The 24853-nt window shown below is 58.7% G+C and overlaps 1 protein-coding gene and 1 long non-coding RNA gene across 2 annotated transcripts in view; both read right to left on the bottom strand.

The window, feature by feature from the left end:
• The window catches only part of LOC141731346 (uncharacterized), a 36174-nt gene extending 17611 nt beyond the window's left edge, over positions 1-18563 (bottom strand). Inside the window, exons 1-16 of the mRNA XM_074555972.1 lie at positions 18417-18563; positions 18089-18144; positions 17457-17501; positions 15308-15364; positions 11562-11618; positions 11152-11196; positions 9690-9746; positions 7817-7873; positions 7407-7451; positions 5944-6000; positions 5534-5578; positions 4071-4127; positions 3661-3705; positions 2200-2256; positions 1790-1834; positions 329-385 (exon numbers count right to left, since the gene is read on the bottom strand). Of these exons, the coding sequence (XP_074412073.1) occupies positions 329-385; positions 1790-1834; positions 2200-2256; positions 3661-3705; positions 4071-4127; positions 5534-5578; positions 5944-6000; positions 7407-7451; positions 7817-7873; positions 9690-9746; positions 11152-11196; positions 11562-11618; positions 15308-15364; positions 17457-17490 (715 nt within the window). The 5' untranslated portion in view covers positions 17491-17501; positions 18089-18144; positions 18417-18563. The remainder of the gene's footprint in view (positions 1-328; positions 386-1789; positions 1835-2199; positions 2257-3660; positions 3706-4070; positions 4128-5533; positions 5579-5943; positions 6001-7406; positions 7452-7816; positions 7874-9689; positions 9747-11151; positions 11197-11561; positions 11619-15307; positions 15365-17456; positions 17502-18088; positions 18145-18416) is intronic.
• Positions 18564-22446: 3883 nt separating this feature from the next.
• Positions 22447-24129, bottom strand: LOC141731280 (uncharacterized). Its single transcript, XR_012583317.1, has 5 exons — positions 24080-24129; positions 23763-23818; positions 23479-23553; positions 23128-23189; positions 22447-22682 (listed from the first exon to the last, which is right to left on the bottom strand). It is a non-coding gene; the product is annotated as an uncharacterized LOC141731280 (long non-coding RNA).
• Between the last annotated feature and the right edge of the window lie 724 nt (positions 24130-24853).

Here is a 24853-nt window from a genome sequence, read left to right as displayed (position 1 = left end):
GTGACCCCCATCTGCCCCTGCCACCTGCACCAGACCCGGCCTCCCCAAAGGCACCCAGGGAGCAGAGCGGGCAGCGAGGGCTGGGGCTGCAGGGACGGGGACAGCCCTGGGCGGCAGGAGAGGAGCAGCGTGCAGGGCTGCGGCACCGGGGGCAGACACAACTCCATTCCAGGCACTGCCCAGAGCTGCCCCTTCTCCTCTTGCCTGCACCCCAATTCTCCACAGCCCAGGTACTTGCAGCCCCCAGCCCAGCCCAGTCCCCAGGAGCCCACGGGGCTGGCACCGGGCAGTGAACCCGAGCGCTGCTCATCCAGTGACAGATCCTTACTCGATCGTCCTCTGGCACTACGGGCAGCTCCAGAGTTGCTTGAAGTTACACTCTCCCCTGGAAAAGAAAATGGCAGGAGAGGAGGAAGGACATGAGCATGGACAGCAGAGCTCCCTTGAGCACCAGCAGCTCCTCCAGCCTCCCCCTGCCTTCATCTGCCTCCATCCCCTGCAGACCCCTGGGAAGAAGCCACTGGTGGGTCCCTAAGGGGTCTCCCTGCTGCCCCAGCCCGCAGAGCAGGCTTAGCCCCTGAGCAAGGCAGTCCTATCCAGATGCCTCAGTCCCTTTGGAGACAGAGCTCCCGAACACCCAGACAGCTCATAGCCACTGGCTACTTCAAGCATGCTTAGTGGATTTATGCTTTTAATGATTACAATCTCTCTTATGATTTCAGCCCTTTGCTTGCTTACTAAGGTGCTGGAGGGTTAGAGGGAGAAGCAGATGACAGAGGAGAAGAAGGGTCCTGGCATTCCACAGCGATGGATTATTGAGAGGTCTGTGAAGGGTTCCAGCAAGGGCTCTTCTGCTGCTGAATGGGCTAAACCAGCCCCTTCTTAGAGGGTACAGAGCCATCCAAACTTGTCCAATAGTAACTAAGGGTTAGGGGAAAGTGACCTTTGGGGTTACAGACATAAGCTAGGGTTCGAGAGGCAGAAAACAGGAGCTTATTTTGCTATTTCATCATGACTCAGCAATTCCTACTCTTGAGTCTCAGCCCACCACGGGGTATTCGACAGTGCTATGGGGTCTGCTGCAGGTCCCAGTGTCCCCCCAGCCTGGGAGGAACAGGGAGAAGGGGCACACCCCGGAGTGCCCACCCACCCAGCCTTGCCCACCGCCCCACCAACCCACAACAGCACGGGACACTCAGCACGTGCCAGCTCACTCTGTTCCCTGCACTGCCCAGATGGCCCCTGTGCCCTCAGCCACCACTGAGCACAGAGCTCCTCGTATTTTGACCCATGGCCAACCCATGAGTGCCTTAGACCCAGAGAACCCTCAGTGGCTGGAGGATGCTCAGGATGGTGTTTGGGGCTTGGCTGCCCTTTGTGGGCGATGGGATGCTCCAGGATGCAGTTGAGGTTCAGTGGTTTGGGCTGCACCCCACTAAGGGTCACCTCAGTCTGTGCCAGAGCAGTGGCCTGCAGTGAGCTCTGCTCCCTGAGCACACCCAGCCCCTTCCTGCTCTGCCTTTCATTCCCTGGCCAGTGCTGCCATTGGACACAGCAGTTCTTGCCACAGAGCACTCACCTCCCTGCACAGTCCCCAATACCCTCAGCCCAAACTCATACCCCAAGGGATCCTGGCATTTCCCACCACATTGGGATGGATCCCTTTCCCTCAATTTGGGCACATTTAGGCCAGGGATGGCTTCACTGGCTGCTCTGGCTTCAGAGTAAGCCCAGGTAAAACCCCGTGTTCCACCCAGCACAGCGTAGGCCCCCTGCCCTCCCCACTCACTCTCAGCGCCAGAGCTCGTAGAGCTGCTTTCCTTTACTGCTTCTCCTGCAAGGGAGGACAATGAAGCGTTAGGGTGCTCTCTGTGACCCCCATCTGCCCCTGCCACCTGCACCACACCCGGCCTCCCCAAAGGCACCCAGGGAGCAGAGCGGGCAGCGAGGACTGGGGCTGCAGGGACGGGGACAGCCCTGGGCGGCAGGAGAGGAGCAGCGTGCAGGGCTGCGGCACCGGGGGCAGACACAACTCCATTCCAGGCACTGCCCAGAGCTGCCCCTTCTCCTCTTGCCTGCACCCCAATTCTCCACAGCCCAGGTACTTGCAGCCCCCAGCCCAGCCCAGTCCCCAGGAGCCCACGGGGCTGGCACCGGGCAGTGAACCCGAGCGCTGCTCATCCAGTGACAGATCCTTACTCGATCGTCCTCTGGCACTACGGGCAGCTCCAGAGTTGCTTGAAGTTACACTCTCCCCTGGAAAAGAAAATGGCAGGAGAGGAGGAAGGACATGAGCATGGACAGCAGAGCTCCCTTGAGCACCAGCAGCTCCTCCAGCCTCCCCCTGCCTTCATCTGCCTCCATCCCCTGCAGACCCCTGGGAAGAAGCCACTGGTGGGTCCCTAAGGGGTCTCCCTGCTGCCCCAGCCCGCAGAGCAGGCTTAGCCCCTGAGCAAGGCAGTCCTATCCAGATGCCTCAGTCCCTTTGGAGACAGAGCTCCCGAACACCCAGACAGCTCATAGCCACTGGCTACTTCAAGCATGCTTAGTGGATTTATGCTTTTAATGATTACAATCTCTCTTATGATTTCAGCCCTTTGCTTGCTTACTAAGGTGCTGGAGGGTTAGGGGGAGAAGCAGATGACAGAGGAGAAGAAGGGTCCTGGCATTCCACAGCGATGGATTATTGAGAGGTCTGTGAAGGGTTCCAGCAAGGGCTCTTCTGCTGCTGAATGGGCTAAACCAGCCCCTTCTTAGAGGGTACAGAGCCATCCAAACTTGTCCAATAGTAACTAAGGGTTAGGGGAAAGTGACCTTTGGGGTTACAGACATAAGCTAGGGTTCGAGAGGCAGAAAACAGGAGCTTATTTTGCTATTTCATCATGACTCAGCAATTCCTACTCTTGAGTCTCAGCCCACCACGGGGTATTCGACAGTGCTATGGGGTCTGCTGCAGGTCCCAGTGTCCCCCCAGCCTGGGAGGAACAGGGAGAAGGGGCACACCCCGGAGTGCCCACCCACCCAGCCTTGCCCACCGCCCCACCAACCCACAACAGCACGGGACACTCAGCACGTGCCAGCTCACTCTGTTCCCTGCACTGCCCAGATGGCCCCTGTGCCCTCAGCCACCACTGAGCACAGAGCTCCTCGTATTTTGACCCATGGCCAACCCATGAGTGCCTTAGACCCAGAGAACCCTCAGTGGCTGGAGGATGCTCAGGATGGTGTTTGGGGCTTGGCTGCCCTTTGTGGGCGATGGGATGCTCCAGGATGCAGTTGAGGTTCAGTGGTTTGGGCTGCACCCCACTAAGGGTCACCTCAGTCTGTGCCAGAGCAGTGGCCTGCAGTGAGCTCTGCTCCCTGAGCACACCCAGCCCCTTCCTGCTCTGCCTTTCATTCCCTGGCCAGTGCTGCCATTGGACACAGCAGTTCTTGCCACGGAGCACTCACCTCCCTGCACAGTCCCCAATACCCTCAGCCCAAACTCATACCCCAAGGGATCCTGGCATTTCCCACCACATTGGGATGGATCCCTTTCCCTCAATTTGGGCACATTTAGGCCAGGGATGGCTTCACTGGCTGCTCTGGCTTCAGAGTAAGCCCAGGTAAAACCCCGTGTTCCACCCAGCACAGCGTAGGCCCCCTGCCCTCCCCACTCACTCTCAGCGCCAGAGCTCGTAGAGCTGCTTTCCTTTACTGCTTCTCCTGCAAGGGAGGACAATGAAGCGTTAGGGTGCTCTCTGTGACCCCCATCTGCCCCTGCCACCTGCACCAGACCCGGCCTCCCCAAAGGCACCCAGGGAGCAGAGCGGGCAGCGAGGACTGGGGCTGCAGGGACGGGGACAGCCCTGGGCGGCAGGAGAGGAGCAGCGTGCAGGGCTGCGGCACCGGGGGCAGACACAACTCCATTCCAGGCACTGCCCAGAGCTGCCCCTTCTCCTCTTGCCTGCACCCCAATTCTCCACAGCCCAGGTACTTGCAGCCCCCAGCCCAGCCCAGTCCCCAGGAGCCCACGGGGCTGGCACCGGGCAGTGAACCCGAGCGCTGCTCATCCAGTGACAGATCCTTACTCGATCGTCCTCTGGCACTACGGGCAGCTCCAGAGTTGCTTGAAGTTACACTCTCCCCTGGAAAAGAAAATGGCAGGAGAGGAGGAAGGACATGAGCATGGACAGCAGAGCTCCCTTGAGCACCAGCAGCTCCTCCAGCCTCCCCCTGCCTTCATCTGCCTCCATCCCCTGCAGACCCCTGGGAAGAAGCCACTGGTGGGTCCCTAAGGGGTCTCCCTGCTGCCCCAGCCCGCAGAGCAGGCTTAGCCCCTGAGCAAGTCAGTCCTATCCAGATGCCTCAGTCCCTTTGGAGACAGAGCTCCCGAACACCCAGACAGCTCATAGCCACTGGCTACTTCAAGCATGCTTAGTGGATTTATGCTTTTAATGATTACAATCTCTCTTATGATTTCAGCCCTTTGCTTGCTTACTAAGGTGCTGGAGGGTTAGGGGGAGAAGCAGATGACAGAGAGGAGTAGAAGGGTCCTGGCATTCCACAGTGATGGATTATTGAGGGGTCTGTGAAGGGTTCCAGCAATGGCTCTTCTGCTGCTGAATGGGCTAAACCAGCCCCTTCTTAGAGGGTACAGAGCCATCCAAACTTGTCCAATAGTAACTAAGGGTTAGGGGAAAGTGACCTTTGGGGTTACAGACATAAGCTAGGGTTCGAGAGGCAGAAAACAGGAGCTTATTTTGCTATTTCATCATGACTCAGCAATTCCTACTCTTGAGTCTCAGCCCACCACGGGGTATTCGACAGTGCTATGGGGTCTGCTGCAGGTCCCAGTGTCCCCCCAGCCTGGGAGGAACAGGGAGAAGGGGCACACCCCGGAGTGCCCACCCACCCAGCCTTGCCCACCGCCCCACCAACCCACAACAGCACGGGACACTCAGCACGTGCCAGCTCACTCTGTTCCCTGCACTGCCCAGATGGCCCCTGTGCCCTCAGCCACCACTGAGCACAGAGCTCCTCGTATTTTGACCCATGGCCAACCCATGAGTGCCTTAGACCCAGAGAACCCTCAGTGGCTGGAGGATGCTCAGGATGGTGTTTGGGGCTTGGCTGCCCTTTGTGGGCGATGGGATGCTCCAGGATGCAGTTGAGGTTCAGTGGTTTGGGCTGCACCCCACTAAGGGTCACCTCAGTCTGTGCCAGAGCAGTGGCCTGCAGTGAGCTCTGCTCCCTGAGCACACCCAGCCCCTTCCTGCTCTGCCTTTCATTCCCTGGCCAGTGCTGCCATTGGACACAGCAGTTCTTGCCACAGAGCACTCACCTCCCTGCACAGTCCCCAATACCCTCAGCCCAAACTCATACCCCAAGGGATCCTGGCATTTCCCACCACATTGGGATGGATCCCTTTCCCTCAATTTGGGCACATTTAGGCCAGGGATGGCTTCACTGGCTGCTCTGGCTTCAGAGTAAGCCCAGGTAAAACCCCGTGTTCCACCCAGCACAGCGTAGGCCCCCTGCCCTCCCCACTCACTCTCAGCGCCAGAGCTCGTAGAGCTGCTTTCCTTTACTGCTTCTCCTGCAAGGGAGGACAATGAAGCGTTAGGGTGCTCTCTGTGACCCCCATCTGCCCCTGCCACCTGCACCACACCCGGCCTCCCCAAAGGCACCCAGGGAGCAGAGCGGGCAGCGAGGACTGGGGCTGCAGGGACGGGGACAGCCCTGGGCGGCAGGAGAGGAGCAGCGTGCAGGGCTGCGGCACCGGGGGCAGACACAACTCCATTCCAGGCACTGCCCAGAGCTGCCCCTTCTCCTCTTGCCTGCACCCCAATTCTCCACAGCCCAGGTACTTGCAGCCCCCAGCCCAGCCCAGTCCCCAGGAGCCCACGGGGCTGGCACCGGGCAGTGAACCCGAGCGCTGCTCATCCAGTGACAGATCCTTACTCGATCGTCCTCTGGCACTACGGGCAGCTCCAGAGTTGCTTGAAGTTACACTCTCCCCTGGAAAAGAAAATGGCAGGAGAGGAGGAAGGACATGAGCATGGACAGCAGAGCTCCCTTGAGCACCAGCAGCTCCTCCAGCCTCCCCCTGCCTTCATCTGCCTCCATCCCCTGCAGACCCCTGGGAAGAAGCCACTGGTGGGTCCCTAAGGGGTCTCCCTGCTGCCCCAGCCCGCAGAGCAGGCTTAGCCCCTGAGCAAGTCAGTCCTATCCAGATGCCTCAGTCCCTTTGGAGACAGAGCTCCCGAACACCCAGACAGCTCATAGCCACTGGCTACTTCAAGCATGCTTAGTGGATTTATGCTTTTAATGATTACAATCTCTCTTATGATTTCAGCCCTTTGCTTGCTTACTAAGGTGCTGGAGGGTTAGGGGGAGAAGCAGATGACAGAGAGGAGTAGAAGGGTCCTGGCATTCCACAGTGATGGATTATTGAGGGGTCTGTGAAGGGTTCCAGCAATGGCTCTTCTGCTGCTGAATGGGCTAAACCAGCCCCTTCTTAGAGGGTACAGAGCCATCCAAACTTGTCCAATAGTAACTAAGGGTTAGGGGAAAGTGACCTTTGGGGTTACAGACATAAGCTAGGGTTCGAGAGGCAGAAAACAGGAGCTTATTTTGCTATTTCATCATGACTCAGCAATTCCTACTCTTGAGTCTCAGCCCACCACGGGGTATTCGACAGTGCTATGGGGTCTGCTGCAGGTCCCAGTGTCCCCCCAGCCTGGGAGGAACAGGGAGAAGGGGCACACCCCGGAGTGCCCACCCACCCAGCCTTGCCCACCGCCCCACCAACCCACAACAGCACGGGACACTCAGCACGTGCCAGCTCACTCTGTTCCCTGCACTGCCCAGATGGCCCCTGTGCCCTCAGCCACCACTGAGCACAGAGCTCCTCGTATTTTGACCCATGGCCAACCCATGAGTGCCTTAGACCCAGAGAACCCTCAGTGGCTGGAGGATGCTCAGGATGGTGTTTGGGGCTTGGCTGCCCTTTGTGGGCGATGGGATGCTCCAGGATGCAGTCGACGTTCAGTGGTTTGGGCTGCACCCCACTAAGGGTCACCTCAGTCTGTGCCAGAGCAGTGGCCTGCAGTGAGCTCTGCTCCCTGAGCACACCCAGCCCCTTCCTGCTCTGCCTTTCATTCCCTGGCCAGTGCTGCCATTGGACACAGCAGTTCTTGCCACGGAGCACTCACCTCCCTGCACAGTCCCCAATACCCTCAGCCCAAACTCATACCCCAAGGGATCCTGGCATTTCCCACCACATTGGGATGGATCCCTTTCCCTCAATTTGGGCACATTTAGGCCAGGGATGGCTTCACTGGCTGCTCTGGCTTCAGAGTAAGCCCAGGTAAAACCCCGTGTTCCACCCAGCACAGCGTAGGCCCCCTGCCCTCCCCACTCACTCTCAGCGCCAGAGCTCGTAGAGCTGCTTTCCTTTACTGCTTCTCCTGCAAGGGAGGACAATGAAGCGTTAGGGTGCTCTCTGTGACCCCCATCTGCCCCTGCCACCTGCACCACACCCGGCCTCCCCAAAGGCACCCAGGGAGCAGAGCGGGCAGCGAGGGCTGGGGCTGCAGGGACGGGGACAGCCCTGGGCGGCAGGAGAGGAGCAGCGTGCAGGGCTGCGGCACCGGGGGCAGACACAACTCCATTCCAGGCACTGCCCAGAGCTGCCCCTTCTCCTCTTGCCTGCACCCCAATTCTCCACAGCCCAGGTACTTGCAGCCCCCAGCCCAGCCCAGTCCCCAGGAGCCCACGGGGCTGGCACCGGGCAGTGAACCCGAGCGCTGCTCATCCAGTGACAGATCCTTACTCGATCGTCCTCTGGCACTACGGGCAGCTCCAGAGTTGCTTGAAGTTACACTCTCCCCTGGAAAAGAAAATGGCAGGAGAGGAGGAAGGACATGAGCATGGACAGCAAAGCTCCCTTGAGCACCAGCAGCTCCTCCAGCCTCCCCCTGCCTTCATCTGCCTCCACCCCCTGCAGACCCCTGGGAAGAAGCCACTGGTGGGTCCCTAAGGGGTCTCCCTGCTGCCCCAGCCCGCAGAGCAGGCTTAGCCCCTGAGCAAGGCAGTCCTATCCAGATGCCTCAGTCCCTTTGGAGACAGAGCTCCCGAACACCCAGACAGCTCATAGCCACTGGCTACTTCAAGCATGCTTAGTGGATTTATGCTTTTAATGATTACAATCTCTCTTATGATTTCAGCCCTTTGCTTGCTTACTAAGGTGCTGGAGGGTTAGGGGGAGAAGCAGATGACAGAGAGGAGAAGAAGGGTCCTGGCATTCCACAGCGATGGATTCTTGAGGGGTCTGTGAAGGGTTCCAGCAACGGCTCTTCTGCTGCTGAATGGGCTAAACCAGCCCCTTCTTAGAGGGTACAGAGCCATCCAAACTTGTCCAATAGTAACTAAGGGTTAGGGGAAAGTGACCTTTGGGGTTACAGACATAAGCTAGGGTTCGAGAGGCAGAAAACAGGAGCTTATTTTGCTATTTCATCATGACTCAGCAATTCCTACTCTTGAGTCTCAGCCCACCACGGGGTATTCGACAGTGCTATGGGGTCTGCTGCAGGTCCCAGTGTCCCCCCAGCCTGGGAGGAACAGGGAGAAGGGGCACACCCCGGAGTGCCCACCCACCCAGCCTTGCCCACCGCCCCACCAACCCACAACAGCACGGGACACTCAGCACGTGCCAGCTCACTCTGTTCCCTGCACTGCCCAGATGGCCCCTGTGCCCTCAGCCACCACTGAGCACAGAGCTCCTCGTATTTTGACCCATGGCCAACCCATGAGTGCCTTAGACCCAGAGCCCCTCAGTGGCTGGAGGATGCTCAGGATGGTGTTTGGGGCTTGGCTGCCCTTTGTGGGCGATGGGATGCTCCAGGATGCAGTCGACGTTCAGTGGTTTGGGCTGCACCCCACTAAGGGTCACCTCAGTCTGTGCCAGAGCAGTGGCCTGCAGTGAGCTCTGCTCCCTGAGCACACCCAGCCCCTTCCTGCTCTGCCTTTCATTCCCTGGCCAGTGCTGCCATTGGACACAGCAGTTCTTGCCACAGAGCACTCACCTCCCTGCACAGTCCCCAATACCCTCAGCCCAAACTCATACCCCAAGGGATCCTGGCATTTCCCACCACATTGGGATGGATCCCTTTCCCTCAATTTGGGCACATTTAGGCCAGGGATGGCTTCACTGGCTGCTCTGGCTTCAGAGTAAGCCCAGGTAAAACCCCGTGTTCCACCCAGCACAGCCCAGCCCCCCTGCCCTCCCCAATCACTCTCAGTATGAGAGCTGCTAGAGCTGCTTTCCTTTGCTGCTTCTCCTGCAAGGGAGGACAATGAAGCGTTACGGTGCTCTCTGTGACCCCCATCTGCCCCTGCCACCTGCACCACACCCGGCCTCCCCAAAGGCACCCAGGGAGCAGAGCGGGCAGCGAGGGCTGGGGCTGCAGGGACGGGGACAGCCCTGGGCGGCAGGAGAGGAGCAGCGTGCAGGGCTGCGGCACCGGGGGCAGACACAACTCCATTCCAGGCACTGCCCAGAGCTGCCCCTTCTCCTCTTGCCTGCACCCCAATTCTCCACAGCCCAGGTACTTGCAGCCCCCAGCCCAGCCCAGTCCCCCAGGAGCCCACGGGGCTGGCACCGGGCAGTGAACCCGAGCGCTGCTCATCCAGTGACAGATCCTTACTCGATCGTCCTCTGGCACTACGGGCAGCTCCAGAGTTGCTTGAAGTTACACTCTCCCCTGGAAAAGAAAATGGCAGGAGAGGAGGAAGGACATGAGCATGGACAGCAAAGCTCCCTTGAGCACCAGCAGCTCCTCCAGCCTCCCCCTGCCTTCATCTGCCTCCACCCCCTGCAGACCCCTGGGAAGAAGCCACTGGTGGGTCCCTAAGGGGTCTCCCTGCTGCCCCAGCCCGCAGAGCAGGCTTAGCCCCTGAGCAAGGCAGTCCTATCCAGATGCCTCAGTCCCTTTGGAGACAGAGCTCCCGAACACCCAGACAGCTCATAGCCACTGGCTACTTCAAGCATGCTTAGTGGATTTATGCTTTTAATGATTACAATCTCTCTTATGATTTCAGCCCTTTGCTTGCTTACTAAGGTGCTGGAGGGTTAGGGGGAGAAGCAGATGACAGAGAGGAGAAGAAGGGTCCTGGCATTCCACAGCGATGGATTCTTGAGGGGTCTGTGAAGGGTTCCAGCAACGGCTCTTCTGCTGCTGAATGGGCTAAACCAGCCCCTTCTTAGAGGGTACAGAGCCATCCAAACTTGTCCAATAGTAACTAAGGGTTAGGGGAAAGTGACCTTTGGGGTTACAGACATAAGCTAGGGTTCGAGAGGCAGAAAACAGGAGCTTATTTTGCTATTTCATCATGACTCAGCAATTCCTACTCTTGAGTCTCAGCCCACCACGGGGTATTCGACAGTGCTATGGGGTCTGCTGCAGGTCCCAGTGTCCCCCCAGCCTGGGAGGAACAGGGAGAAGGGGCACACCCCGGAGTGCCCACCCACCCAGCCTTGCCCACCGCCCCACCAACCCACAACAGCACGGGACACTCAGCACGTGCCAGCTCACTCTGTTCCCTGCACTGCCCAGATGGCCCCTGTGCCCTCAGCCACCACTGAGCACAGAGCTCCTCGTATTTTGACCCATGGCCAACCCATGAGTGCCTTAGACCCAGAGCCCCTCAGTGGCTGGAGGATGCTCAGGATGGTGTTTGGGGCTTGGCTGCCCTTTGTGGGCGATGGGATGCTCCAGGATGCAGTCGACGTTCAGTGGTTTGGGCTGCACCCCACTAAGGGTCACCTCAGTCTGTGCCAGAGCAGTGGCCTGCAGTGAGCTCTGCTCCCTGAGCACACCCAGCCCCTTCCTGCTCTGCCTTTCATTCCCTGGCCAGTGCTGCCATTGGACACAGCAGTTCTTGCCACGGAGCACTCACCTCCCTGCACAGTCCCCAATACCCTCAGCCCAAACTCATACCCCAAGGGATCCTGGCATTTCCCACCACATTGGGATGGATCCCTTTCCCTCAATTTGGGCACATTTAGGCCAGGGATGGCTTCACTGGCTGCTCTGGCTTCAGAGTAAGCCCAGGTAAAACCCCGTGTTCCACCCAGCACAGCGTAGGCCCCCTGCCCTCCCCACTCACTCTCAGCGCCAGAGCTCGTAGAGCTGCTTTCCTTTACTGCTTCTCCTGCAAGGGAGGACAATGAAGCGTTAGGGTGCTCTCTGTGACCCCCATCTGCCCCTGCCACCTGCACCACACCCGGCCTCCCCAAAGGCACCCAGGGAGCAGAGCGGGCAGCGAGGACTGGGGCTGCAGGGACGGGGACAGCCCTGGGCGGCAGGAGAGGAGCAGCGTGCAGGGCTGCGGCACCGGGGGCAGACACAACTCCATTCCAGGCACTGCCCAGAGCTGCCCCTTCTCCTCTTGCCTGCACCCCAATTCTCCACAGCCCAGGTACTTGCAGCCCCCAGCCCAGCCCAGTCCCCAGGAGCCCACGGGGCTGGCACCGGGCAGTGAACCCGAGCGCTGCTCATCCAGTGACAGATCCTTACTCGATCGTCCTCTGGCACTACGGGCAGCTCCAGAGTTGCTTGAAGTTACACTCTCCCCTGGAAAAGAAAATGGCAGGAGAGGAGGAAGGACATGAGCATGGACAGCAGAGCTCCCTTGAGCACCAGCAGCTCCTCCAGCCTCCCCCTGCCTTCATCTGCCTCCACCCCCTGCAGACCCCTGGGAAGAAGCCACTGGTGGGTCCCTAAGGGGTCTCCCTGCTGCCCCAGCCCGCAGAGCAGGCTTAGCCCCTGAGCAAGGCAGTCCTATCCAGATGCCTCAGTCCCTTTGGAGACAGAGCTCCCGAACACCCAGACAGCTCATAGCCACTGGCTACTTCAAGCATGCTTAGTGGATTTATGCTTTTAATGATTACAATCTCTCTTATGATTTCAGCCCTTTGCTTGCTTACTAAGGTGCTGGAGGGTTAGGGGGAGAAGCAGATGACAGAGAGGAGAAGAAGGGTCCTGGCATTCCACAGCGATGGATTCTTGAGGGGTCTGTGAAGGGTTCCAGCAACGGCTCTTCTGCTGCTGAATGGGCTAAACCAGCCCCTTCTTAGAGGGTACAGAGCCATCCAAACTTGTCCAATAGTAACTAAGGGTTAGGGGAAAGTGACCTTTGGGGTTACAGACATAAGCTAGGGTTCGAGAGGCAGAAAACAGGAGCTTATTTTGCTATTTCATCATGACTCAGCAATTCCTACTCTTGAGTCTCAGCCCACCACGGGGTATTCGACAGTGCTATGGGGTCTGCTGCAGGTCCCAGTGTCCCCCCAGCCTGGGAGGAACAGGGAGAAGGGGCACACCCCGGAGTGCCCACCCACCCAGCCTTGCCCACCGCCCCACCAACCCACAACAGCACGGGACACTCAGCACGTGCCAGCTCACTCTGTTCCCTGCACTGCCCAGATGGCCCCTGTGCCCTCAGCCACCACTGAGCACAGAGCTCCTCGTATTTTGACCCATGGCCAACCCATGAGTGCCTTAGACCCAGAGCCCCTCAGTGGCTGGAGGATGCTCAGGATGGTGTTTGGGGGTTGGCTGCCCTTTGTGGGCGATGGGATGCTCCAGGATGCAGTCGACGTTCAGTGGTTTGGGCTGCACCCCACTAAGGGTCACCTCAGTCTGTGCCAGAGCAGTGGCCTGCAGTGAGCTCTGCTCCCTGAGCACACCCAGCCCCTTCCTGCTCTGCCTTTCATTCCCTGGCCAGTGCTGCCATTGGACACAGCAGTTCTTGCCACGGAGCACTCACCTCCCTGCACAGTCCCCAATACCCTCAGCCCAAACTCATACCCCAAGGGATCCTGGCATTTCCCACCACATTGGGATGGATCCCTTTCCCTCAATTTGGGCACATTTAGGCCAGGGATGGCTTCACTGGCTGCTCTGGCTTCAGAGTAAGCCCAGGTAAAACCCCGTGTTCCACCCAGCACAGCCCAGCCCCCCTGCCCTCCCCAATCACTCTCAGTATGAGAGCTGCTAGAGCTGCTTTCCTTTGCTGCTTCTCCTGCAAGGGAGGACAATGAAGCGTTACGGTGCTCTCTGTGACCCCCATCTGCCCCTGCCACCTGCACCAGACCCGGCCTCCCCAAAAGCACCCAGGGAGCAGAGCGGGCAGCGAGGGCTGGGGCTGCAGGGACGGGGACAGCCCTGGGCGGCAGGAGAGGAGCAGCGTGCAGGGCTGCGGCACCGGGGGCAGACACAACTCCATTCCAGGCACTGCCCAGAGCTGCCCCTTCTCCTCTTGCCTGCACCCCAATTCTCCACAGCCCAGGTACTTGCAGCCCCCAGCCCAGCCCAGCCCCCAGGAGCCCACGGGGCTGGCACTGGGCAGTGAACCCGAGCGCTGCTCATCCAGTGACAGATCCTTACTCGATCGTCCTCTGGCACTACAGGCAGCTCCAGAGTTGCTTGAAGTTACACTCTCCCCTGGAAAAGAAAATGGCAGGAGAGGAGGAAGGACATGAGCATGGACAGCAAAGCTCCCTTGAGCACCAGCAGCTCCTCCAGCCTCCCCCTGCCTTCATCTGCCTCCACCCCCTGCAGACCCCTGGGAAGAAGCCACTGGTGGGTCCCTAAGGGGTCTCCCTGCTGCCCCAGCCCGCAGAGCAGGCTTAGCCCCTGAGCAAGGCAGTCCTATCCGGATACCTCCGTCCCTCTTGGAGACAGAGCTCCCGAACACCCAGTCGGCTCATAGCCACTGGCTACTTCAAGCAAGCTTAGTGGATTTCAGCTCTTTAGTGATTACCATCTCTCTTATGATTCCAGCCCTTCGCTTGCTTACTAAGGTGCTGGAGGGTTAGGGGGAGAAGCAGATGACAGAGAGGTGTAGAAGGGTCCTGGCATTCCACAGCGATGGATTATTGAGGGGTCTGTGAAGGGTTCCAGCAACGGCTCTTCTGCTGCTGAATGGGCTAAACCAGCCCCTTCTTAGAGGGTACAGAGCCATCCAAACTTGTCCAATAGTAACTAAGGGTTAGGGGAAAGTGACCTTTGGGGTTACAGACATAAGCTAGGGTTCGAGAGGCAGAAAACAGGAGCTTATTTTGCTATTTCATCATGACTCAGCAATTCCTACTCTTGAGTCTCAGCCCACCACGGGGTATTCGACAGTGCTATGGGGTCTGCTGCAGGTCCCAGTGTCCCCCCAGCCTGGGAGGAACAGGGAGAAGGGGCACACCCCGGAGTGCCCACCCACCCAGCCTTGCCCACCGCCCCACCAACCCACAACAGCACGGGACACTCAGCACGTGCCAGCTCACTCTGTTCCCTGCACTGCCCAGATGGCCCCTGTGCCCTCAGCCACCACTGAGCACAGAGCTCCTCATATTTTGACCCATGGCCAACCCATGAGTGCCTTAGACCCAGAGCCCCTCAGTGGCTGGAGGATGCTCAGGATGGTGTTTGGGGCTTGGCTGCCCTTTGTGGGCGATGGGATGCTCCAGGATGCAGTCGACGTTCAGTGGTTTGGGCTGCACCCCACTAAGGGTCACCTCAGTCTGTGCCAGAGCAGTGGCCTGCAGTGAGCTCTGCTCCCTGAGCACACCCAGCCCCTTCCTGCTCTGCCTTTCATTCCCTGGCCAGTGCTGCCATTGGACACAGCAGTTCTTGCCACAGAGCACTCACCTCCCTGCACAGTCCCCAATACCCTCAGCCCAAACTCATACCCCAAGGGATCCTGGCATTTCCCACCACATTGGGATGGATCCCTTTCCCTCAATTTGGGCACATTTAGGCCAGGGATGGCTTCACTGGCTGCTCTGGCTTCAGAGTAAGCCCAGGTAAAACCCCGTGTTCCACCCAGCACAGCCCAGCCCCCCTGCCCTCCCCAATCACTCTCAGTATGAGAGCTGCTAGAGCTGCTTTCCTTTGCTGCTTCTCCTGCAAGGGAGGACAATGAAGCATTACGGTGCTCTCTGTGACCCCCATCTGCCCCTGCCACCTGCACCAGACCCGGCCTCCCCAAAGGCACCCAGGGAGCAGAGCGGGCAGCGAGGGCTGGGGCTGCAGGGACGGGGACAGCCCTGGGCGGCAGGAGAGGAGCAGCGTGCAGGGCTGCGGCACCGGGGGCAGACACAACTCCATTCCAGGCACTGCCCAGAGCTGCCCCTTCTCCTCTTGCCTGCACCCCAATTCTCCACAGCCCAGGTACTTGCAGCCCCCAGCCCAGCCCAGCCCCCAGGAGCCCACGGGGCTGGCACCGGGCAGTGAACCCGAGCGCTGCTCATCCAGTGACAGATCCTTACTCGATCGTCCTCTGGCACTACGGGCAGCTCCAGAGTTGCTTGAAGTTACACTCTCCCCTGGAAAAGAAAATGGCAGGAGAGGAGGAAGGACATGAGCATGGACAGCAAAGCTCCCTTGAGCACCAGCAGCTCCTCCAGCCTCCCCCTGCCTTCATCTGCTTCCACCCTCTGCAGACCCCTGGGAAGAAGCCACTGGTGGGTCCCTAAGGGGTCTCCCTGCTGCCCCAGCCCGCAGAGCAGGCTTAGCCCCTGAGCAAGGCAGTCCTATCCGGATACCTCCGTCCCTCTTGGAGACAGAGCTCCCGAACACCCAGTCGGCTCATAGCCACTGGCTACTTCAAGCAAGCTTAGTGGATTTCAGCTCTTTAGTGATTACCATCTCTCTTATGATTCCAGCCCTTCGCTTGCTTACTAATGTGCTGGAGGGTTAGGGGGAGAAGCAGATGACAGAGAGGTGTAGAAGGGTCCTGGCATTCCACAGCGATGGATTATTGAGGGGTCTGTGAAGGGTTCCAGCAACGGCTCTTCTGCTGCTGAATGGGCTAAACCAGCCCCTTCTTAGAGGGTACAGAGCCATCCAAACTTGTCCAATAGTAACTAAGGGTTAGGGGAAAGTGACCTTTGGGGTTACAGACATAAGCTAGGGTTCGAGAGGCAGAAAACAGGAGCTTATTTTGCTATTTCATCATGACTCAGCAATTCCTACTCTTGAGTCTCAGCCCACCACGGGGTATTCGACAGTGCTATGGGGTCTGCTGCAGGTCCCAGTGTCCCCCCAGCCTGGGAGGAACAGGGAGAAGGGGCACACCCCGGAGTGCCCACCCACCCAGCCTTGCCCACCGCCCCACCAACCCACAACAGCACGGGACACTCAGCACGTGCCAGCTCACTCTGTGCCCTGCACTGCCCAGATGGCCCCTGTTATCAACACAAATTCGATTAATATTTTTTTGTGAGAAAAAGTTACAAAGAGTCAGCCAGATCAGTGTCCCTGACAAGGTTCTGCGTGTTTTGTCATGGTAATCACGGGTCCTTGTAGCTGATCGCCCCTTTTGTATTAGTAAAAGCCCTGGCTAAGGCGAGGTAATGGCCCTTCCCCGAGGCTAAGGTGTACTTTTCCCAGCATAGTGAAGACATCTGAGAGAGTGGGGGGGCGTTATGCAAAGTGACTCTAGGACCAGCATGCTTTTTGGGACCCCGACTCCAAACGCACAGAGAAAACCCCAAAAACAACGAGCCAGTTAAGAGTTGAGAGACTGAAGTGATGTCTGGACGTGAGGAGCCGAGTGCTGAGCCTGCAGAGACGCTGGAAACCTTCGTTGATCCTCACCCTGTGTTCAAGAGCCCCCGGGCCAGGTCTGGGAGGAAGCGAGACACAGACCAAAACATCTGACGGGGGACACCACGCCCTAAAAGCTCCCACGAGAACCGGATGCTCGAGCTCTGCCCCTCGTGGACCTAGCTGCGCATATCCTCCTCCTCTGAGTCTAGGAGACAGGACGGGGACTGCAGCCCTGCCGAGCTGCCCAATCCTGAGCTGATCACTTTTAATAAAGGCATTAAAAAGGAGAAGAAGTCTTCTCGCCCTGTTTATTTCAGCCCCTGTGCCCACAGCCACCCCTAAGCATGGAGCTCCTGGTGTTCAGATCTATGGCCAATCCATGCATGCGTCAGAACCAGAGCCCCTCAGCGGCTGGAGAATGCTCAGGATGGTGTTTTGAGGGTGGCTGCCCTTTGTGGGTGATGGGATGCTCCAGGATGCATTCGAAGCTAAGTGGTTTGGGCTGCACCCCACTAAGAGTGTGCCCAGTGTGTGCCAGGGAATTGGCCTGTAGTGAGCTCTGCTCCCTGAGCGTACCCAGCCCCTTCCTGCTCTGCCTTTCTGTCCCTGGCCAGTGCTGCCAGTGGACACAGCAGTTCTTGCCACAGAGCACTCACCTCCCTGCACAGCCCCAATGCCCTCAGCCCTGACCGCTACCCCAGCAGGTCCTGGCTCTTTCCACCACATTGGGACGGATTCCTTTCCCATGGTTTGGGCACATTCAGCGCAGGGATGGCTTCAAGAGCTGCTTTGGCTTCAGAGTAAGCCCAGGCTACAACCCCATGTTCCCACCCAGCACAGTCCAGGCCCCCTGCCCTCCTCACTCACCCTTAGTTTCAGAGCTGCTAGGCCTGCTATCCATTGCTGCTGCTCCTGCAAGGGAGGACAATGAAGCGTTAGGGTGCTCTCTGTGACCCCCATCTCCCCCTGCCACCTGCACCAGACCCGGCCTCCCCAAAGGCACCCAGGGAGCAGAGCGGGCAGCGAGGGCTGGGGCTGCAGGGACGGGGACAGCCCTGGGCGGCAGGAGAGGAGCAGCGTGCAGGGCTGCGGCACCGGGGGCAGCCACAACTCCATTCCAGGCACTGCCCAGAGCTGCCCCTTCCCTCTCAGCAGCACAAGCAGCGAAGCCGAGCGTTGCTCATCCCGTGCCAAATTCTCACCTCCAACTGTAGACCCAGTGATGAGCAGATGGATGACTGCAACGGTGACTACCCGTGTACCCAAGAAGGAAAAGGGCAGAAGGGCAGCAGTGTGGGCAATAAAGCCCCTCTCAGCTGGAGCCCAGTGCTCTGTGCCGGGCTGGGCAGGGTCCCAGAGGCATCAGCAGCTCTGCCAGCACCGCCCTCCTTCAGCCGTCCGGAAGGAGAGGGGAGCAGGGTCGACCCCAGGGTCTCTGTGCCCCCTCGATCTGCCCCCCTTAAGACCCAGGCCCCTACCCAAGGAACCTCCCAGTTTACCCAATGTCGTCTGGGCGGGGGCGAGATCTGCGATGATTCTGCTCTAATCCCGTATCCTTGGGGAATGAGAACAAGATTTTTTTGCGTGGCCGGCAGCTGCGACCAGCGGGGCTTTGTTTCCCAGCATGATCGCCCCCAGCCACCCCTCTCCCACCCAGGAACTCCCGCCCCCTCCCCTTAAAATCAGAGACGACCCCCCCCCAGCACCACCCCCCTCCCTGGCTCCTGCCCGGCCGGGTTTTAGTGGCTTCTTCGCCGGCACAGCGAGGTGAGCACTCGCCCGTTCTCTCCCCCCCTCAGAGAAAGGCTTCTGACCCCAAACACTCACCGCGGGACGGCGGCACTCCACGACACCAACCTGTCCTGTGCGAACTGTGCTATGAGGAACAAAGGGCTCCAGGAAAGTACGAGCAAGGATGTGTCGGGTGACCAGATTTCCGAGAAATCAGAAAGGAAGCCGCTCGCTCAGTTTCGCTTTCTGGGTAACCCTTGATGCAGCTGCCTCTGCTCGAGCAGGGCTGGGGCTGTCCCGTCCTCACTCTGTGGTGTCCCCTTAGGAGCCCTTTGGCCCCGATGGCCTCGGGCGGGAGCTGAGGGGAAAGGACAGCCGGGCCGGGCTGCTCAGGCTGTGCCGGGGCTCCTGTGGCTTCACGGAGCCTTTCCCCAGCAGGTTTGGGGCCGATGAAACTCCGCGGCTCCAAGGAGCACCCACAGCAGTCTGGAGAGCAGAGCTGGAGCCGCTCTGCCTCGTCCCCAGCGGGCATCCTCAAAAACCGGCCGAAACCCCTCTCTGCATCCCCGTTTGCTGCTCCTGCTGCTGAGCTGGGTCAGGATGCACCAGCTCATTCCCCTGTCCCCTGCATCCCGCAGGACCCCCAAAATCAACATTGCCCTGTCCATTTCACAGAGCAGTGGTCAAGGTTGGTACACTGGGACCAGTGTAGGAGGGCACCCACCTACCACACCCCCATGCCCCTGCCCATCTTGTTTGCAGTGATTCAGCAGCAGCAGCTTGGCCACACCGGCCACAGCTCCCTGCAAGGAGCCCCCGGATGCCAAGTCCAGCCTCACATCACCAGCCCTACCCACAGCACACACAGGCAGCAGAGTCACTGCTCAGTGCCACCCCAAGACACCAACCATTGCCGTGAGCCACCACGGTGGCTGCCACCACAGCCGTGCTCCCCCCAGGATGCTCTGCCAGCAGCCCAGGAGCTCCCCATGGCTGCTCCCCAGGGATCCCACCCTGAGCATCCCACACACGGCTCCCAGGAGCCAGGACAAGGGCCCAGCCCAGCAGGAGCAGTGGGCACAGCGTGTCTGGCAGCACCAGCAGCCCTGAACCACCCCAAATCCAACAGAGTGGGTGTGCAGGGGACAGGGAGCAAGGCTGGAAACACGGCCTGTGCAATCCCTGCCTGGAGCACAGCACAGCCCCAGCTGCAGGACAGGAAACTGAGCCACCACACACACCCAAGTACCACCACACAGACATGCCAGCACTGTGCATTTATTGCTTCTTTACTGCTGAATTCCAAATCATTGAAAGCAGAAGCTGTGGGAGGGATTGGACTTTCCAGCATTGGCTACTTGAATATGAATCCTGTGCTTGGAAGGAAGGGAACTTGCTTCTGCTCCCTTGCATTGAACACAGGGAGCTGTTTCTGTTCCAGCATGCCATCAGCTGCTGCTCAGAAGACAGTCAGGCCATTTAGGCAGCCCCTGCAAAGACAGAAGGGTGATGTTCCAGGAGCATTGGCGCTGCCTGCTGAGGGACAAGCATGAGGCAGGAACCTGAGCCATGACCACACACACCCGCACCAGAAAAGCACTTCTATTAAAGTATTCAAAAGCATTTAATGCTCAAGGCCATCCAAATCTGTTAAATGGTCAGCTGCTGATCACTGATGGCATTCTAGTCCATGCTGTGGGAAGACATGAAGCAGGCTGTTAGACGGAAGGAAATCACCTTCTGTTCACTGCCCATGGTGATCAGGCTTTCTTCTTCTGGTCAGCATGGCATTGGCTGCTGCCTGAGGGGCTGGCCTTTTGTTTCCCCCCTATAAAGACAGGAGTGTCAGGTCCCAGAAGCATCAAGGTTGCCTGCTGATGGACCAGCATGAGGCAGGGACAGCCAACAATGTCTCTCCAGCAAGAGACTCCCCAGTCTATGCCAGAGAGTTGGCTGCAGTCAGCTCTACTCCCTGAGCACACCCAGCCCCTTTCTGCTCTCCATTTCCACCTGTGACCAGTGTTGCCAGTGGACACAGCAGTTCTTGCCACAGAGCACTCACCTCCCTGAACAGCCCCAATGCCCTCAGCCCCAGACCCTACCCCAACAGGTCCTGGCTCTTCCCACCACATTGGGATGGACCCCTTTCCCGCAGTTTGGGCACTTTCAGACCAGTGAGGGGTTCAAGGGCTGCTTTGGCTTCAGAGGAAGCCCAGGGTGCAACCCCGTGTTCCACCCAGCACAGCCCAGCCCCCTGACCTCCCCACTCACCAAAATGGAAACGTACACCCAGGAGATTGATATCGATGTTCAAAGGCTCATTCCTTGCCAGTGCTGCAGGGAGGACAGAGCAGCGTTAGGGTGCTCTCTGTGACCCCCATCTCCCCCTGCCACCTGCACCAGACCCGGCCTCCCCAAAAGCACCCAGGGAGCAGAGCGGGCAGCGAGGGCTGGGGCTGCAGGGACGGGGACAGCCCTGGGCGGCAGGAGAGGAGCAGCGTGCAGGGCTGCGGCACCGGGGGCAGCCAGAACCCCATTCCAGGCACTGCCCAGAGCTGTCCCTTCCCTCTCAGCAGCACCACCAGAAGTGAAACCGAGTGCTCCTCATCCTGCGCCAAATTCTCACCTAGAATGCAGCTGCAACTGGAAGAATGACTAAAAAGGAAAATAGCAGATGAGCAGGAGTTGAGCACTAAAGTTCCTCCTGGCTGGAATCCAGTGCCGTGGAATCCAAGGCAGGGCAGGATGCCAGAGGCAGCAGCCCCTCTGCCAGCACCGCCCTCCTTCAGCCCTGCAGAGGGCCAGAGGCAGGAAGGGGCGAACCCCAGGGTCCCTGAGCCCCCCACTGCAGGTCCCGTGTCCCCGACCCCATGAGCCACCCGACTTACCCATGGTCAGCTAGGCAGGAGCAAGAGCTGCCGTGAGTCTGCTCTAATCCTGATACCCTTGGGAAGCAAGAACAAGAAATCTTTCCATGGGCAGCAGGTGGGGTCAGCGGGGCTTTGCTGCCCTGCACGATCGCCCCCAGCCACCCCTCTCCCACCCAGGACAGCCCGGCCATCCCATAAGAGCAGAGACCCCTCAGTGCCCAGCCAGGCTCCAGCCCAGCCCAGGGCTACCTGGGCTGCTCCGCCAGCACACGGACTCAGAACCACAGGGATACTGAGATATTTATCGAGGGAAAGGAGCTGGTTTTATACCTTTCATCAAGACCCACTATTTCCTTGTATGGATTTTATCACTAAGTGACCTTTCACACATTGCCACATCAGCAACGTTCTTAACGTTTTCTTATCATCCTTCTATGGGGTCATCTCGTGCTGTTCAGATTCCGACAGGCTCCTCTCCTTAGGGCATCCACAAAGTGGCATTTCTTCCCAAGGTCAGGGGAGACCAGTTATGCCATGCTGCCATGGCATTCTGCAGGCACAGCCCACAGCCTCTTATCTTATCTCTCCCCACCGATACAGCCAGGTGAGCAGGGCCCCTTATTGCCCCCCCTGCACAGAGAAAGGGGGTGCTGTCCCCAAACACCCACTGTGGGAGCACAGCACCCCACACCACCAGCCTGTCCTGTGTCTGCTGGGCTCAGAGGGTCAAAGTGCTGCAGAAAAGATCCCAAAAGGGAATATCACGACAAGTAATTTCCGAGAAACGGCTCAATCGCTGCGTTTCACTTTCATTCTCATCAACTCCTGATGTTGTCTCAGCTGGAGCAGGGCTGGGGCTCCCCCACCTCCAGGACATTGGACCTTGGCATTGTCCCTGCAGGGAGCCTGTGGCTTTCCACTGTGGGGAACTGCAAGGAATTCTTTTAAAAATAGATGGTCTGGAATGAAGTTAAGTCAACTGAGACAACATTATATCTGAAAACTGTTTATTGATAACGAAAGAACAAACAAAAAAAGAAATTCCGCTACTAAAAAGTGTAGAAAAGACGGAGAAGGATGAAGGGAAATGGAAAAGGAGTGTGGGGAGAGAGAAAGAGAGGCAGCCAGAGACAAAAGTGGGAGTGAGCAGCAGCAGATCAGGGAGTGGCTCGATGCTCACAGGATGCTCTGCCAGCAGCCCAGGAGCTCACCACACACAGCAAGCAAAAGCACATCCACCCACACCAGAAATGCAATTCTGTTAAAGTATTCTAAAGCATTTATTGCTCAAGGCCATCCAAATCTGTTAAAGGGGCAGCTGGGGGTCTTTGGGGGATTTCCAGTTCCAGCAGTGGGAATACATGAATCAAGCCACTTGGAAGGAAGGAAATCACCTTCTGTTCACTGGCAGTGGGAACCTGGAGCTCTTCCCATGGACAGCATGATGTCTGCTGCTGCTTGCAGGGCAGAGTCAGTCCTCATGTTTTCCCCCCTATAAAGACAGGAGTGTCAGGTCCCAGAAGCATCGAGGCTGCCTGCTGATGGACCAGCATGAGGCAGGGACACCCAACAATGTCTCTCGAGCCAGAGTCTCCCCAGTCTGTGCCAGAGTGTTGGCCTGCAGTCAGCTCTGCTCCATCAGCACACCCAGCCCCTTTCTGCTCTCCACTTCCACCTCTGGCCAGTGCTCCCAGTGGTCACAACAGTTCTTGCCACAGAGCACTCACCTCCCTGCACAGCCCCAATGCCCTCAGCCCCAGACCCTACCCCAACAGGTCCTGGCTCTCCCCACCACATTGGGATGGATCCCTTTCCCACACTTTGGGCACATTCACACCAGGGATGGGTTCAAGACCTGCTTTGGCTTCAGAGTAAGCCCAGGGTGCAACCCCGTGTTCCACCCAGCACAGCCCAGGCCCCCTGCCCTCCCCACTCACCAAATGGAAATGTACACCCGAGAGATCGATATCGACGTTCAAAGAATCATTCCTTACCAGTGCTGCAGGGAGGGCAGAGCAGCGTTAGGGTGCTCTCTGTGACCCCCATCTCCCCCTGCCGCCTGCACCAGACCCGGCCTCCCCAAAAGCACCCAGGGAGCAGAGCGGGCAGCGAGGGCTGGGGCTGCAGGGACGGGGACAGCCCTGGGCGGCAGGAGAGGAGCAGCGTGCAGGGCTGCGGCAGCGGGGGCAGCCAGAACCCCATTCCAGGCACTGCCCAGAGCTGCCCCTTCCCTCTCAGCAGCACCACAAGAGAACCCAAACCCTTCTTATCCCGTGCCAGACTCTCACCTATAATTGTAATTCCTGCCGTGACTATAGCTAATCCAACGACCTTTATAATTGCAAGGATGACCGGAACGGGAACTAAGAAGGAAAATGACCAAAGGGCAGCAGTGTGGAGAGTAAAGCCCCTCTCCCAGCTGGAGCCCGGAGCCCTGGGCCAGGGCCGCCCTCCTTCAGCCCTGCAGAGGCCCCACAAGGGAGAAGGGCAAACCCCAGGGTCCCTGTGCCCCCCTCCCCGTCTGTCCCACTGCAAGTCCCGTGTCCCAGACCCCACGAGACACCCAACTTACGCATGGTGGGCCCGGCGGGAGCAAGACCTGCGATGAATCTGCTCTAATCCCTGTCCCTTGGGAAGCAAGAACAAGATTTCTCTGCATAGGCAGCAGGTGGGATCAGAGGGGATTTGCTGCCCGGCACCATCGCCCCCAGCCGCCCCTCTCCCACTCAAGAGACCCCGGCCCCTCCCCTCACAAGAAGAGACCCCCCAGCCCATGCACACGATCCCGGCCGTCCCAGGGATCAGTGCCTGCTCCGCCGGCACAAGGAGGGGAGCAGCCCCCAGTACTGTCCCCTCCTCAGAGAAAGGCTGCTGTCCCCGAGCACCCACCGAGGGACCTCGGCACCTCACCCTCTGCTGTGCCTTTTATGCTCTGAGGGGACAATGGCGGCCGAAAGTAAGTCTACCCACCCTGGCGCCTTCCGGCCGGAAAGGCGGGGGTGAGTCATCTGATTTCCGATAAATTTTTAAACCAGTCACTCAGTTTTAATTTCTTAAATTAGAAGACTTAAATCTCAGTTTATGTGTGCCTCGGACCCAGAGCCCCTCAGTGGCCGTGTCCTGTGAGCCCACAGGGGCCAGCAGGGATGGGTGGCAGAGGTGGGTGCCTGTGCTTGGAACAACTTCCAGAGGGGAATCTCTTTCAGCCCAAGCTCTTGGCTTGGCAGGGGTCACTGCTGCTGCTGCTGCTTGGCCAGGATGCACCAACTCATTCCCCTGCCACCCTGTGCTTCACAGGACACCCTCCACATGTCCCTGTCCATTTATCAGAGCAGTGGTTGAAGGTTGGAGTAGCTGGGCCAGTGTAGGGCAGCACCAACCTCCAACACCCCCATGCCCTTGCCCATCTTGTTTGCAGTGACTCAGCACCAGCAGCTTGGCCACACCGGCCACAGCTGCCTGCAAGGAGCCACCGCGTGCCAAGTCCAGCCTCACATCACCAGCCCTGTCCCAGCGCACACAGGCAGCAGAGTCACTGCTCAGTGCCACCCCTGAGACACCAACCATTGCCGTGAGCCACCACGGGGGCTGCCACCACTGCCGTGCTCCCCCCAGGATGCTGTGCCAGCAGCCCAGGAGCTCCCCATGGCTGCTCCCCAGGGA

Source organism: Zonotrichia albicollis, chromosome 20, assembly GCF_047830755.1.
Source record: "Zonotrichia albicollis isolate bZonAlb1 chromosome 20, bZonAlb1.hap1, whole genome shotgun sequence".
NCBI lineage: Eukaryota > Metazoa > Chordata > Aves > Passeriformes > Passerellidae > Zonotrichia > Zonotrichia albicollis.
Note: the sequence above shows the minus strand (reverse complement) of the source record. Positions and strands in the feature narration are given on the sequence as shown.